Genomic DNA, 15625 nt, shown 5'->3' on the forward strand with positions numbered 1-15625 from the left:
ACCGATGCACACAAAATATGAATGAATCTCACAAACGTTATGTTAAGCAATGGCAATCAGATACAAAAGAATACATAGTGTATATTTACGTTATCTAAAGATCAAGAACAGGCAAACTCATTGATGGTGACAGGAGGTGGAATACTGTTTACAGGTGGTGGGGGGATGGTATCAACTGGAAAAAAGCTTGAGGGAACTTTCTGGAGTGAAAGAAATGTGGTTACATAGGTGTACGTGTAATGTTAGAAGTTACTGAACTCTACACTTAAGGTTTATGCATTGCATTGTATGTTCATTGTACCTTAATAAAGCACTATAAAAATATCCCCATTCATGGGAGTAACAAAGACGCATCAGCTAGTCCCGCTGTGGAGATTTAATGTGGATCCTCTTTCAGACAAGCTGTAGAAAAGCATGTTTATAATACTGTGAGAAATTGAAAATCTGAACAGTTTATCAGTGACGTTAAGGAGTTATTGTGAAGTTTATAGGTGTGAAATAATTATTACTATGTTAAAGAATTTTTATCACTTAGAGAGACATATTGAAATAATAAGGATTTGCTTCAAAATAAAACAGATGAGGCGTGGTAAGGGGTACATGAAACAAGACTGGCCCTGAGTTGATTGTTTAACTTGCATGATTAGATTGATTATTGTCTACTTTTGACTCTGTGATAAAAAATTAAAATTTTAAAGTGTGATTAGAAGATACACACAGGTAGCTGTATTATTACCAATAAAACAGAAAAATTGGCCTCTGAGATAGTATGCTCTAAGGATGCTCAAGGGGCGGTGGAGAAAGTTAATGCCGCAATGAAATCGTTGCATGTCTACACGAGGTGTCTTCACTAAGGAGTGGGGATTCCCAAGAGTAGAAACCCACCCTACCCTCAGTGGATACCAAGTGTATAGGTAACTTATGTGTAAGTTCTTTCAATCAAACTGGGTTTATGATGACGTTAGCATATACAGACGCATTGTTTCTCCGTAGCTTGTCCACCCGTTGTACCCAATTGAGGCAATGAGGTGAATTTTTCCGACTTTTCACGTGCTCTCTCGTTTTCTCTAAGGACCTGATGTTATTTTGTGAGGATGATCCACAGCCGCTTTTGCCGGCGATTCCCCCTGCCATTCTCTCTCCGACTACGTGGTTGTCAGAAGGGCAAGCAGACGTTTGTCACCTCTGGGATGCAGGTAAATTGGTTAAAGAAGAGGCACTTTACTCAGAAACGTGAATAAGAAACCCCGGGCAGGAGTTGTTTTTCATCAGGTTTTATTTTGTGAGGTATGGCAACAAGGGCTTTAATGTCGCTCTGACAATGAGGGACGGGACTGGCGTGGATGAAGCCAACCCACACGTGACCCTGTAATCTTATTTTACCATACATTTCAATGGTTTTTTTCTCTATTTTGCTTTTTTGTTCTTCACTGTTTTATTTAAAAATTATTAACTGCAAATCTTAAATTTTTTACAAATGGTTAAAAAAGAAAAAATTAATTTTAGTTTTCTCATTTGTATTAACTTCTTGATAAAGAGTTTAAATTATGACAGTTTTCAGAAGCAAGCATCAGATGAAAATGTGAAAAAGAAGATGCACGGTATCCCACAAATTGGTTATTCATCGCTTGAATAATTAACATTAGAGAAAGGCACAGTATAAAATTATACAAAACTGGCCTCCGATAAATTACATTATCAGATTCCAACTGGGCTCTACTGCTCCTCAACGTCTGAGTGATTTCCTGTTGAGCCCCTCCACCCTGTGTCTATTCTCCATGAACTCTCAATTTTCAATACATTCTTCTTCTTGAGTTTCTCAAAAAGTAGGATGAAAGATCTTCTGCCAAGATAAGAGTGAAGCCTTCTCATTAGTGTCTTTTATCCCCTCATACATCTTTGCTTTTATGTTCCTCCAGGCCTCCTTTCCCTTATCACGAGGTGGCTCCTTATGTTCTGAGTTTCATCTTTTCCCTCATCTTTGGACCATGCGCCTCAGTTTTCCCTTTATATAGGTCCTCAGTATCCAAAACGTAAGAAGTGTAGTTTATTATAGATTTATTTACAAGTTCATGTTTATATAGCTTTCTTATAAAACCAGTTGTGAGAATGATGAGGATATTTTAATAGGCAGAAAAACAATAAGTTGTGGGTTATGGTGATATTTGTAGCACAAGGATGACGTTATTCACATGGATAATTAGTTATAAGTGGTTACAATTTTTTAGACAGCTTGCTTCGTATTTTTTTGAATACACTTTATGTAAACTGATCCAGATCCAGAAGCTTGAAAGAATAGCAGTAAGGAAAACATTTTTGCATTGTAATATCCCCTTACGTTCCCCAAACCCCTAACATTTTTAAAAATAGACTTTATTTTTTAGACTTGTTTTAGGTTCACAGCAAAATTGAGCAGAACATACAGAGATTTCCCCATATACCCCCTGTCCCCAAACAAGCACAGCTTCCCCCACTGTCAACATCCCACACCAGAGTGGTGCATTTGTTGCAGTCAATGAAGCTGCATCGACACCTCGTTGTCACCCAAAGACCATAGTTTACATTAGGGTTCACTCTTGGTGTTGTATATTCTGTAGGTTTTGAAAAATGGATAATGACGTGTATCCACAATTACAGTATCGTACAGAGTTTTTCACTGCCCTAAAACTCCTCTATGTTCTGCCTGTTCAGTCCTCGCTCCCCAACCCTTGGCAACCACTGACATTTTAATTATCTCCCTAGTTTTGCCTTTTCTGGAAGGTCATATAGTCGAATCATACAGTATGTAGCCCTTTCAGACTGACTTCTTTCATCTAATAATATGCATTTAAGGTTCCTCCATGTCTTTTCATGGCTCGATAGCCCATTTGTTTTCAGTGCCGCATAGGGTACACTGGGGTATTCATCTGTTCACCTACCGAAGAACGTCTCGGTTGCAGCCACGTTTTGGCAATTATGAATAAAGGTACTGTAAATATCTCTGTGTAGGTTCTTGTGTGGACATGTTTCCCCCGCCAAGATTCTAATTCAAGTGAAATTGAGTATAAATGAGCATCACAGGCAACCCTTAAGAGGAAAAAGTCATAAAACATATCACATGAGGGGGCCGCCCTGTGGCCAAGTGGTTAAGTTCATGCACTCCGCTTCAGCAGCCCAGGGTTTTGCCGGTTTGGATCCGGGGAGGAGACCTAGCACGTCTCATCAAGCCATGCTGAGGCGGAGTCCCACATAGCAGAGCCAGAAGGACCTGAGCTAGAATCTACAACTATGTACTGGGGGGCTTTGGGGAGAAGAAGAAGAAGGAAGATTCGCAACAGATGTTAGCTCAGGTGCCAGTCCTTAAAAAAAAAATGTCATGTGAGGAATGAGTCCATTTTACCTGCTTAGGATGCATCTTATATGGAGGAGCTTTTCCTATTTTTAAGTCGTTCTTTTCTCCAGTCTTTTCTTCATACTGATCTCGAGATATCTTGCTAAAATGCAGATCTTAGCGTTTCACTTCCTAGCTTAAAAACTTTCAACAGTTCACCACTGCCAATAGGATGTCTAATTTTTTTTTATGCCGGTGTGTAAGACTTTTCGTGGTCTGGTTGCAGCCAACCCTTTTGGCCTCATCATCCAATACTGTCAATATTCACAGTATTACTTGTGTAGTTTCTGCTCCGTAGAATGTCTTTGTTCCAGTTACTTCAGCTGTGTAACACATTGCTCTAAAACTTTGCGGCATAAAATAACCATTTATTCTGCTCATGGATTCTCTGGGTCAAGAATTAGGCCAGGGCACAGTAGGGATGGCTTATCTCTGCACCGTGACGTATGTTTGGGCCTCAGCCCAAGAACACAAAGGCTGGGGACAGGGATCATCTGAAGGCTCATTCACTCGTGTGTCTGGTGGTTGATGCTCGCTGTTGGCTGGGGGCCTCAGTTTCTCTCCATGTGAGCCTCTTGCTGTGGTCTCTCCACGTGGGCTGGTTTGGGCTTCCTCACAGCATGGTGGCTGGGTTCCGAGGGGAAGCATCCTGTGGAAGGAAGGACCAGGCAGAAGCTGAGTAATCTCGAAAGTCGTGCTCTGATGCTTCCTTCCCATTCAGTTCCTCAAGGCAAGCACGAAGTCCTCCCCACGTGCCCGGGGCGGGGCTGCAGACTCCCACCTCTCCATGGACAAATGTCAGCGTCATTGAGAGAAGAGCATGCGGGACAGGGCGTGTGTTAGTACAGTCATCTTTGAAAACGCAGTCTGCCGCAGCCCTGCACCAGAGCTGACTGCTGGACTAAATGCTGTTCGAACAGCAGGGCCCAGCTCGAATGTCCCTACTGCGATAAACCTTTCTACACGGTAATTTCTCCTTTCACTGTGTTCCCACAGAACTATGTCCATAGCCCTCGTATAGAATTTATAGTTTTGTATCATAATTATTGTTTTATTTATTTTTAATTACATAAGTAGTAAGTGGATATACTCATTTTTAAAAATTGAAACAAGATAGTTAGAATCCCACTTGACTGTCCCTTGCCCCAACGCAATCCCTTTCCCAGAGTGAACTGTCATTGTCAATCTATTGGTTACTCTCCAGCCCTTTCTCTGAGCGTTTACATATGTACGTGTACCTTTAGAAGTATGTAGAATTAAGTTAATTTTGTTTTAGAACATTGTTGTGTACTTTTCTGAAACTTCTTTTAAACAGTATCACTTGGCAGTCCTTCAGTGTATGTAAATATTTAGAGATTTACCATATTTTTTTTTAACTGTTGCATTGCCTGGATATTATAGTTTATTTCCCTACCGATAGATGCTTTGGTGTTTTGTATTTTCCATTGTTACAAATAATGCTTCAGAGAATAGCTTTGTGTATATATGTGATTGTTTCTTTAGCGTGGATTCCTAGAAATAGAATCCCTGGATCAGAATGTGTGCCCATTTTCACTTTAATTGATACTGCCAAATAGCCCCTCAAAATATCAATCCCAATTTACACTGGCTTGTAGTGTGTAATAGTCCCTATTTACTCACACCCTCCCCAACACGTGATATTTTCAGGTCTTCTGTGTTTATCACTTAGATAAAGGTTGTGTTGCATAGTGAGTATAATTTACGTTTCCATGTATTAATTGCATATTTCCATTCCCTCTTCTGGGAATCACCTTCTTCTATCCTGAACCTGTTTTTCTTTTGCATTGTGTGTTCTTGTTCAGTTAAACTGATTTTGTAGCGTTTTTGTATGTGTTACTAATCTTGTCTCTTATTTGTGTTGCAAACATCATCTTCCAGGCTGTGAATTGTCTTTAAACTTCTTTTATAGAAGTTTCATGTTTTGTGTAGTCATATTTATTCCTCTTTCCCTTCAGAGCTTTTGTTTTTTGTGTTTTTAAGAAGGCTTTCCTTACAGCAAGTTCATAGTACATATTCATGCATGTTTTACTTTAATTGTTTTAGTTGTTTAATCTCTCTGAATTTAAAGTGTTTGTGAATGGTTTTAGATAAGGTCAGTGGGCAGTCAGTTGTCTCAACAACGTTTATTGACTAGTTCATTTTTCTCTACTGTTTTGAAATGACACTTTAACCTGAACTAAATACTATCTGTTTGACAACTCTATTCTGTCCCATTGATCCATTTTTCTATTCCTGGTATGTTTAATTTTTTATAACTATCATAATAATATGCCATAGTATGAATGTAACTTCTTTTTTCTTTGCTGAGAAAGATTTGCCCTGGGCCAACGTCTGTTGCCAGTCTTCCTCTATTTTGTATGTGGGTCTCTGCCACAGCATGGCCGCTGATGAGTGGTGTAGGTCCACGCCTGGGAACCAAACCTGGGCCACTGAAGTGGAGTGCTCTGAAATTAACCACTAGGCCACAGGGCTGGCCCCTGAATGTATCTTGTTTTATTTAACCAGTATTGTTTAATGATCACTTAGGTTATTTCTGTATTTTTACTATTATAAATAGTGGTGAAATGACATCTTTCCCCTCTCTCAAATAAAGTAGGCTTTTTATTTATATTTTTCCACAATTTGAAGCAATTCTAAAATACATTATTCTGGGGCTGGCCCAGTGGCATAGTAGTTAAGTTCGCATGCTCCACTTCCACGGCCTGGGGTTTGCAGGTTCAGATCCTGGGTGTGGACCTAGCACTGCTAGTCAAGCCATGCTGTGGCAGTGTCCCACACAAAAAATAGAGGAAGACTGGCAAAAACATTATCTCAGCGACAATCTTCCTCAAGCAAAAAGAAGATTGGCAACAGATATTAGCTCAGGGCCAATCTTCCTCACAAAAAAGAAAAAAATTTTAAAAATACATTATTCTGAATTTCTGTTGGTGAATTCTGTCCAGTTCACTAACTTATGTCAACAGATGGTTCTAATTTCCATGTTATGGTTTTGGCAACTTCAGCCCAAGGAAAGAATAAAGTAGGAAAGTCATTCTGGTCCAGCATCCTCAGTTCTTCTCCTTTTCTTCCTTGCCTTCCTACTCCTTGGACACACAGTGATCTGCTGTTTACGCTCTGGCCTGCAGTACATGGGAGTACTTACTCACACCCTCCCCAACCCTCGTTCTTTGTGTCCTGGATCCCAGCCCTTCCTTTCCTCTCTGAGTGACCACTTTCTTGAATTGTGTGCTCATCATTCCTTGCTTTTCTTTATAGTTTTACTATGTATATTTATACTCTAAACAATATATTATTTTGTTTTACAGGCATTTAAACTTTACCCAAGTGGAGTCATTCAGAATTTATTTTTCTGTGACTTTCTTTTATCACTGAATAATATGTTCTTAAGGTTCATCTCTGTATGTATATGGTTGTATTTGTTTTCACTGCTGTATAGTATTTCATTGTATAAATGTATGAGGAAGTATTTATTTATTCTGCTCTAGAATAGCATCATCAGTACTGCATGTCCAGTTTTTTATATTGCATATCTTTGGAACATACTTGTATAAGTGTCCTGGTGCTCGTGGACAAGAGTTTCTCTAGGGCATATATTTGGGAGTGAAATTGTTCAATATGAGCATCTTCTAATTTACTAGATAATGCAAATTGTTTTCCAAAGTTCTAGTTCCTCCATGTCCTTACCAACCTTTGATACTGTCATTTTTGAAAAAAAAATAGCCAATCTATTCAGTGAGCATTGGTATCTCATTTGTTCTAAAGTGTATTTTTTTATAATGAGATTGAGCATATTTTCATGTGTATGGCTCATTCTTATTTCTTCATCTGTGAAATGTCTATTCATGTCTTTTGGCCATTTTTCTATTTGGTTGTTTGTCTTTTTCTTAATTGATTTGTAGGAATTCTTGATCTATTTTGAAGGCTAAACATTTCACTTTGTAAATACATTTTTCCAGTTTATGATTTGTCTTTTCACTTTTTAAGGAGTCTTTTGAATAACAGAAGGTCTCAATCTTAATGAGGTAGAATTTTATTCTTTTTTTTTTTTTTGAGGAAGATTAGCCCTGAGCTAACATCTGCTGCCAATCCTCCTCTTTTTGCTGAGGAAGACTGGCCCTGAGCTAACATCCGTGCCCATCTTCCTCTACTTTATATGTGGGATACCTGCCACAGCATGGCTTGCCAAGCAGTGCCATGTCCGCACTTGGGATCCAATCTGTCGAACCCTGGGCCGCCAAAGCGGAACATGCGAACTTAACTGCTGCGCCACCAGGCCGGCCCCCTAGAATTTTATTCTTTATGATTTGTACTTTTTCTATCTTATTTTAAAAAATTTTTCTTGTCTCAAGACCACAAAAATACTTCTATGTAGGCTAAAATTTTTATAGTTTTGCTTTCCACAATTAAAATTTTAATGCAGCTAGAATTAGTTTTTGTGTATGGTTGAGGCAGTAGTCCGGTTTTACTTCTAAATGGATAACTTGCTGTCCCAGCATCACTTGTTGAAAAGTTTATCTTTTCCCTACAGAATTGCAGCGCCACCTGTATCCTAAAGCGAGTTTACATGTATGCATGGACTTCTCTCTGGGCTCTTTGTTCTGTTCCATAAGTTATTTGCCTATCCCTGCACCAACACATAGTTTTTAATCACTCTACCTTTGTAGTAATTCTTGATGACCTTTCCTTCATCAGGAGTGTTTTGTCTATTTTTGACCCTTTGCTTTCTCACGTAAAAGCTTGTCACATTCCTTGAAAAAAACTTGTTAGAGTTTTGATTGGCACTGCCAATCTTTAAGTCAGTTTGGAGAAGTGACATCTTTACGCTATCAAATCATTCCATTCGTTTAAGTCTTTAATGTATTGTATTTTATAGTGTTTTTCCGTACAGGTCTTGTACATCTTTGGTTAGATTTAATCCTAGATACTTTATGTATTTTTTGTTGCTACTTATAAAAAATCATCTTATAAATTGCATTTTTAAACTATTTTTTGACGGTGAAAATGAATGGAATCAATTTTTGTATATTGATTTTGTAACCAATTTAACTCTTACCGATCTTCATAATTTATCTGTGGATTCTTCTGGGTTTCTTATGTTGAAAACCATGTCTTCTGTGAATAATGGTAGGTTTGTTTCCTTGTTTGTAAACTGTACTTTGTATTTTGTTTTCTTACCTCACTGCGCTAGACAGAAGCTCTCAGACAGTGCCGAATGAGAGTGCAATTGTGGGCTTCCTAGACAGGGCCTGTATCTTAAAGAGAATGATTTCAACATTTTGCCATTAAGACAGGATTACTGTATGGATTTTTGCATATCTCAATCCCTACTTTATTAACAGCTTTATCATGAATGCATGTTGAGTTTTCTCCATTTGTAGCATCTATGTTAATGGTTATAAATTTTTCTCCTTTGAGCTGCTAATTTTGTAAATGAGGTGATTTCCAAATATTAAAACAAGCTTGAATTCCTGGAATAAACTCAATTTGGCCATGATGTATTATCTTTTGTATCTGTTGCTGGGTTTGATTGGCTAATGTTTTGTTTAGGAATTTTGCATCTGTATCTGTGAGCGAAATTAAGCAAGATTGTCTTTTCTCATATTCTCTTTGTCATGTTTTGATACTGAGATTTTGCTGGGCTCAGAAAAAGAGTTGGGCAGTATTTGCTCTCTTTTTGTACTCTGGAGTAGTTTGTGTAGGCTCGTTTGTGAGACGATGTGAAAGTGGATAAGGTATTCTGTAAGTTCACTAATGGTGCTGGCAGAAGGGCTGCAGACAGGGAAGGCAGCTCTGCACCCAGAATATGTGTGTCTCCCTATGAAGACAAAGCGCTGCTCCCTTTATGATGGAGAGGTCCCATATCATCAACCGGGCACGTGGTACCTGGCTGTTTTCCCTAGAAAATGGTGCCATGCTAGGGATGTAGCATGAACCTCTACTCTTGGCAGGCTGGGCATTCAGCAGTTGTGGGAACCAGGTCACCTGGTGAGGGAAGGCTCATGCTGTTGAGCCCATGCATAGCCTCTATCCCTGCCGCGGCCAAAGCCTATTGAACGACCCCTGGAGTGACTAAGGAGGGAAAGAGCGTGATGCATGGCCAGTGAACAGCATCTTGCCCATGTGATTTTTGAGAGCTTCTTCCACAATGAATGTCCCGGTTATATGGGACATGAATGTCTTCACATAGTGTGCACATACATCCTGAGAGGTCCATCCACGTAGTTCTTGTCACCAGTCTTATTCCTTCCAAGTCCCTGACGGCACTCATCAGCCACTGTCCATGATTTGCATCTTGCCTTCCACACGAAGTGTGCATCCAGATGGACTGTCAGCGCTTCTGTCTAACAGCAGGATTTTCCTGTTGTCTGTCGGGCGATTCGGAGTGGGGCTGTAATTTGGCAGTTAGCCACTTCTGTCTGGTGCTGGGATACCTTAAAGAGTCATCTGTAAAGCACGCCTGTGCTTTCATCTTACCTGGCAATTCTCCATAGAACTGTAGGCGTGGGTCGAGGGGAGGCAGTGAAAGAGTGGGGACAGGTTCCGCAGAGCCTGAGCTGCCGCTTATGTAGCTCCTGTGGGCCTTCTGGACCGGCTTGGTCTGTTCTCATAGATGCCGTTTTGATTTTACACTGGAACACTGCTGTGCTCGTTCAATTTGACATTCTGTGGACCAGACAACACCCATTACATGATGGACGCATAGTCATTTGGTGTCCTGTGGTGTAGGCAAAAGAAGGCACGGCCTTACTCCAAAGCCCTAGAGGTCAGCTTTGTGGTTTTCTTCTCGGGGCTCAGAAGAGGCTCTGTTTAGCATCTTTCTCTGCCTCAGGCACTTGCGCTGGTCCTAATTTACCCAGTCCGTCGGTCACGGCAGCTTGTACAGTGGCATGGGCCTGCTGCAGGACCCTTTCTTGCTCTGATCCCCACTCGGAACTGGCAGTGAATGGTCAGAGCAGCACACCCGAATGTGGTACAGACTGCCTCGAAAATACCAAGAGGCCCATGATTACTGTGATTTTTTTCTTTGTGTTGGACAGTTCAAGGTGCAACAACTTCTCTGTCACTTTAGAGGAGACATCCTGATGTGCTCCGGACCACTGAATACTCAAAAAACTGCACAGATGTGGCAGGCCCTTGAACTGTCCCAGGACTCATCTCCCACCCTCTGCATGCAGGCAGCACCAATAGTGCTTGCTGCTCCCTGCTCACTCAGTCCAGCTAGTACTGTATCGTCAGCGTGATGGACCGGTTTGACATTCTGTGGGAGAGCAAGAAAATCCAGGGCCCCCTGGTCTCTGTTAAAAGAGACAGCAGCAGAGTTGACAAAGCTGTGAGGCAAGACAGAAAAGGTATAGCCACATGAAGGCTAACTGATCCTAATTGTCTTTATTAATAGAGATTTAAGAAGAAACGTTTCTGGGCCGATAGCTGTACATCAGATGCCGGGGGCTGTGTTGATTCGCTCTAATAAAGATACCACAGCTGGAACTGTGGCTATGATTGGCATCACCACCTGATGATATTTGCAATAATCCACAGTCGTTCTCCACAAGCCATCTGGCTTTTCAGAAAAACAGGCGCGTTCTATGAAATGTGGTCTGCGTCACCGCGCCGATGACTTTCAGGTCTTTGATGGTGGCACTAATCTCTGCAGTTTCTCCAGAAAGATTTGTGCACGTGAGGGGGTGTAATTCCAGGGGTTTTCTCCTGGTCCTTCTAACCATAATAGCCTGAGACTCCATGGATCATGGAACCAGTGGGGGGATTCTAGCGGTTATTAAGTGCATCTATTCCCATTATACATTCTGAGATCATGGAAATGACTAGGTGCAGGTCTGCAGTTTTACTGGACCCATTGTGGGGCAGAGCCTAGGCCAAGACTTCCTGTGTCACCTGATTGCCGTAAATCTCCACTCAGTGGACTATAGTGGCGTCATTGGATCTCCAGAGACGGCTGTCAGTTAGGAGCCAGTATCTGACAAGACCTGGAAGTTCTGGTCTTTCCTTGTCCAGGAAGCGTCGTTGTTGTAGACGGCTTCAGGGGCCTCTCGGAAGGCATGGGGGGATTCACTGTTTCCACCTGTGGCCGCGCCGCAGGCCTCTTCCTCAGAGCGCTCTGGCTGTCCCACCATCAGGACGTTCTGGCTCTGCACTGGCTTAGGGTTAGGCACCGGGTGAGAGGCCGTGACTCCCCCCAGGACGAGCTACTTCAGTTTGCCACCTGTTTATGTCAAGCAGCACTTAAGGGGCTGCTATTTCCTCTAGATCTTGTCATTCATTACCCATTACCATGTAGCCCTGTGGCTGACTATGGTTATTGTTTCCTAGCTTGTCTCCAAGAGCTAGGCACTGCCCTCTGGCTTTTACCACTCCAGGATGCCATTATTCTCACTGAGATCAGGAAACCCAATTCCATGGCATCATCCCTGTGGTCATCTCCAGCCTGCAAATGCCAGCCCTTCGATAATGCTGGTGCCCGTCACAGTACATTTTTTTAATACCTTGGTGAAGGGAGTATCCTCTGGGGCAATTAGAAGGTGGGTGAGCATGTTGTACGTGACAGATCCATCCCAATAGTCCATCTCCTGGAGTCGTTAAAGCTTCCTTTAGAGTGTGCTAGAGAAGTGCATTTTTTTCTGAAGGCCACTCCCGAGTCCAATACACATGGTGCTCTCTCATTCTCTCCAGGTCCTACTGAAATATTACAGTCTAGGGAGGCTTTCCTGAACATTTTATTAAAAACTGGCATCCCACCACTACCATTGGCGCTCTATCCCTCTTCCCTGCTTTATTTTCTCTGTAGCGCTTATCTTCATCTGCTGCATGAATCTGTTTGACTTAGTAAGAGAATAGTCTGGTACGGGAGTTCCCCAGACCACCCACGGGTAACACAGTGGATCTGCCATTAGCACAGTGCTGACTTAGGGCTCTGTCTTTGCCACTTCTAGGTGTATGCGATGCTTTTCAAGCACTTGCATGCGATTTTTGTATGTTGCTCATGAATTGGATGCATTGCACTAGTAGAGTTGCTGTCTGCGTTCACATTTCCCTGAAAGAGTCTTCGTATCAATCATTAGAGCATTGCAAAGCACACTTCGAATTACTGAACTGGCTATAGAAATTTGAGAGGTTATCAACATAGTAACTGTGTACTATGTGGTTGGTATTAAGAAATCCAATTAGAACCTTTTTTAACTTAATTGTTCTCCATTTTTTACTTGAAAAATAAGGGAAAACGTGATTCATGCATGAAAAACAGACATAAGTGAAACTATTACGGGTTTTCATTGAAATGAATGCAGTAAAGCCACAATCATTTGCAGTAGAAGTCAATTAAATAATTAAAAGATCAGAAGGATGTTAACTACATTGAAAGATGCCACCTTTTATTTGTCATCCAGTGGCCAACTTTGTTCATCATTGTGATGATTAAAAGAAATATTAAGAGATACTGACTTTTGAATAATTAATGAGTTTTAGGTCAAGAAGGCATCCAACCTAACTCCTTTGTACATACTAATGAGTGTGTGTATTAGAAAAATGTCATATAGCCCCTCTGACATTTAAATTAGGAGAGTTAAGCATAATCTAAACTAAGGTGACAGGCTCTTCATCAAAATGACTGTGACTTCTGAAGTGTATAAGTCCCAGGTTGACTTTATGTGAGTGAAACAAATGGCTGTACATCTATTTCCAAGCGTGAGTAAATTATTCATCCTACAGAAATTTACCAAATACCTCTTGTGTGCGAGGCCCTGTGCTAACTGCTGGACATCCAATGATGAACAGGATCTCCGCCTTGATGCAGCGTCCTGTCTAGTAGTCTAATCAGCTCTGATCATGTCTTGTCAGACGAAGGAGCTAAGTGTTAGGATGGGACAGGACACAGAGTGCACAGGGGAGCCCCTGGCCCTGACCAGGAGAGCATCTCTCTGAGAAGGTGATGCCAAACTGGACCCTGAAGGCTAGGTAGTGATAAAATGGCCAACACTTACACTGTGTATGCTGGGTATACTGTTAAGCATTTTAATTTGTTTAATCTTCCTAACAATCTTACGAGATAGATGAGGAAAATCCATACAGAGAGTTTAAGTAATTTGCCTAAGATCCCAGAGCTGGGAAGGTGCAGAGCCAGGATTTAGACCAAATCCCAGAGCCTACGCCAACGTGTTTCAAACCTTTTGACTATGATCCAGTCAGAAACACCTTTTATGACATGAGCGAGTACACACACACCTGAGACAATAGTTTCACAAAAGCATAATTATTGGCAATGTACTCTGATCTATTCTGTTTTATTCTAGACAGTTTTATTTTTTTAAAAGAATAGTGGATGTGACCCACAAAATTGATTTCACAACCCACCAACAGGTTACAACCCAGTTTGAAAAAGTTACTACACTCTTTTGCCTACTACGCAAAATGAACCAGACTAAATGAGGGGAGAAGAGGAGGATTTCTTAGGCGGAGTGAACAGTGTGGGAGAGACCACGGGGTGGGGTAAGAGGAAGCTTGGTAGGTTTGAAGAGGAGAAAGAAATTTAGCAGGACCTTAGGACTAAGCGGATGGCAGGAGAGGTACCAAGTGAAGCGAAAAAAGTAAGCAAAGTCCTATCAGTAAAGGTGACCATATAATTTATTGTCTAAACCAGGACACTTTTGAAGTGAAAGTGGCACAATTAATAATTCTGCCAGGGTAACAGATGTAAACCTGGAGCCTTTGGGCAAAGTGGCATTGCTCTGGGCTAAACGTGTGTGTCCCTCTCAAATTCATGTGTTGAAAACCTAATGCCCAAGACTAGAGTATTAGGAGGGGGGACCTTGGGGAGGTGATTAGGTCATGAGGGTGGTGCCTTTGCGCATGGAATTAGTGATTTATAAGAGACCCCACAGAGCTCCCTCGCCCCTTCCGCCATGTGAGGACACAGCGAGAAGCTGGCAGTCTGCTACCAGGAAGAAGGCCTTCACCAGAGCCTGACTGTGCTGGCTCCTCAATCTCAGACTTCAGCCTCCAGAACTGTGAGGAATAAACTCCTGTTGTTCATAATCCACCCAGTCTGTGGTATTTTTTACAGCAGTCCTGATGGACTGAGGCAGGTGTGTATGCCCAGTCTCGTGATAAACCATGTTGAGGAGTTGCAATTGTGTCTGAGTAACAATGAGGAACCTTTGGAGTGTTTTACGCAAGCACTGATAGAACCAGATCCGTGCTCTAGGAAGATGACTGTGATGCAGTGTAAAGGACTGGAGGAGGGCAAGTTAGGAAGAGCAGCCAGGGGTCAAAACAGAATTAGAGACTTCAGACATTCCTAAATGCAACTCATGCAAGTCCCGGCTCTGAGAAGCTCCCCTTAGGATAAAGTCCCAACACCTTGGGCTGGTGGATAGGCTCCTTCCTGGGTCAGCCTCTGCTTTCCTCTCCGGCTTGCCTTTTACCTCCTTCCTCCCCTCACATGCCCTGGTCTAGCTGTGGATGGGGAACACTTGCCTTAGTCGAGTGTTCTGTCTCACGCTTTGCATACCCCACTTCCTCATCTGGGAAACCCTCCCCTTGCCTCTAGCCTCCGTTCCTATTCATTGTCTGGATCCTTAGGATTCAGCTAAGATGTCTTTTTCCTAGGAAGCCTTTTTTTTTTTTAATCTTTTTCAGTGAGGAAGATTGGCTTTCCTTGAGCTAACATCTGTTGCCAATCTTCCTCTTTTTTTTTTTTTTCTCCCCGAAGCCCCAGTACATAGTTGTATATCCTAGTTGTAAGTCATTCTGGTTCTTCTATGTGGGACGCCACCACAGCATGGCTTGAGGAGCGGTGTGTACATCCATGCCCAGGATCTGAACCGGCGAACCCTGGGCTGCCAAAGCAGAGTGTACAAACTTAACCACTCAGCTGTGGGGCCAGCCAGGAAGGCTTTCTTGACTTGCCAAAGGCAGGGGTTATTGCTACTCCTCTGGGCTCTCATGGCACTCACTGCATGCTCCAGATCTGCTGTCTTGTCATTGCCTGTTATTTCCCCAACTGTCAAACCAACTAGAGCGTGATATTTTTTATTTAAATATAGTTGACATATAGTATTTTATTAGTTTCAGGTATACAACATGACTCAATATTTGTATATATTGTGAAATGATCACAAGTCTAATTTATATCCATCACTACACAGTTAGAAAATTTTTTTCTTATGATGAAAGCTTTTAAGATTTACTCTTTTAGCAATTTTCAAATATTCAATACAGTAT

The 15625-nt window shown here is 41.7% G+C and overlaps 1 protein-coding gene across 5 annotated transcripts in view; it reads left to right on the forward strand.

Annotated features, from left to right (window-relative positions):
* ENTHD1 (ENTH domain containing 1) overlaps positions 1–15625 on the forward strand; it is a 155385-nt gene that overhangs the window by 109316 nt on the left and 30444 nt on the right. For all 5 annotated transcript variants that reach the window (XM_046646577.1, XM_046646579.1, XM_046646581.1 and 2 more), the window contains one exon: positions 1073–1196. In XM_046646577.1, coding sequence (XP_046502533.1) covers positions 1073–1196 — 124 coding nt within the window. The remainder of the gene's footprint in view (positions 1–1072; positions 1197–15625) is intronic.

Source organism: Equus quagga, chromosome 19, assembly GCF_021613505.1.
Source record: "Equus quagga isolate Etosha38 chromosome 19, UCLA_HA_Equagga_1.0, whole genome shotgun sequence".
NCBI classification, from domain to species: domain Eukaryota; kingdom Metazoa; phylum Chordata; class Mammalia; order Perissodactyla; family Equidae; genus Equus; species Equus quagga.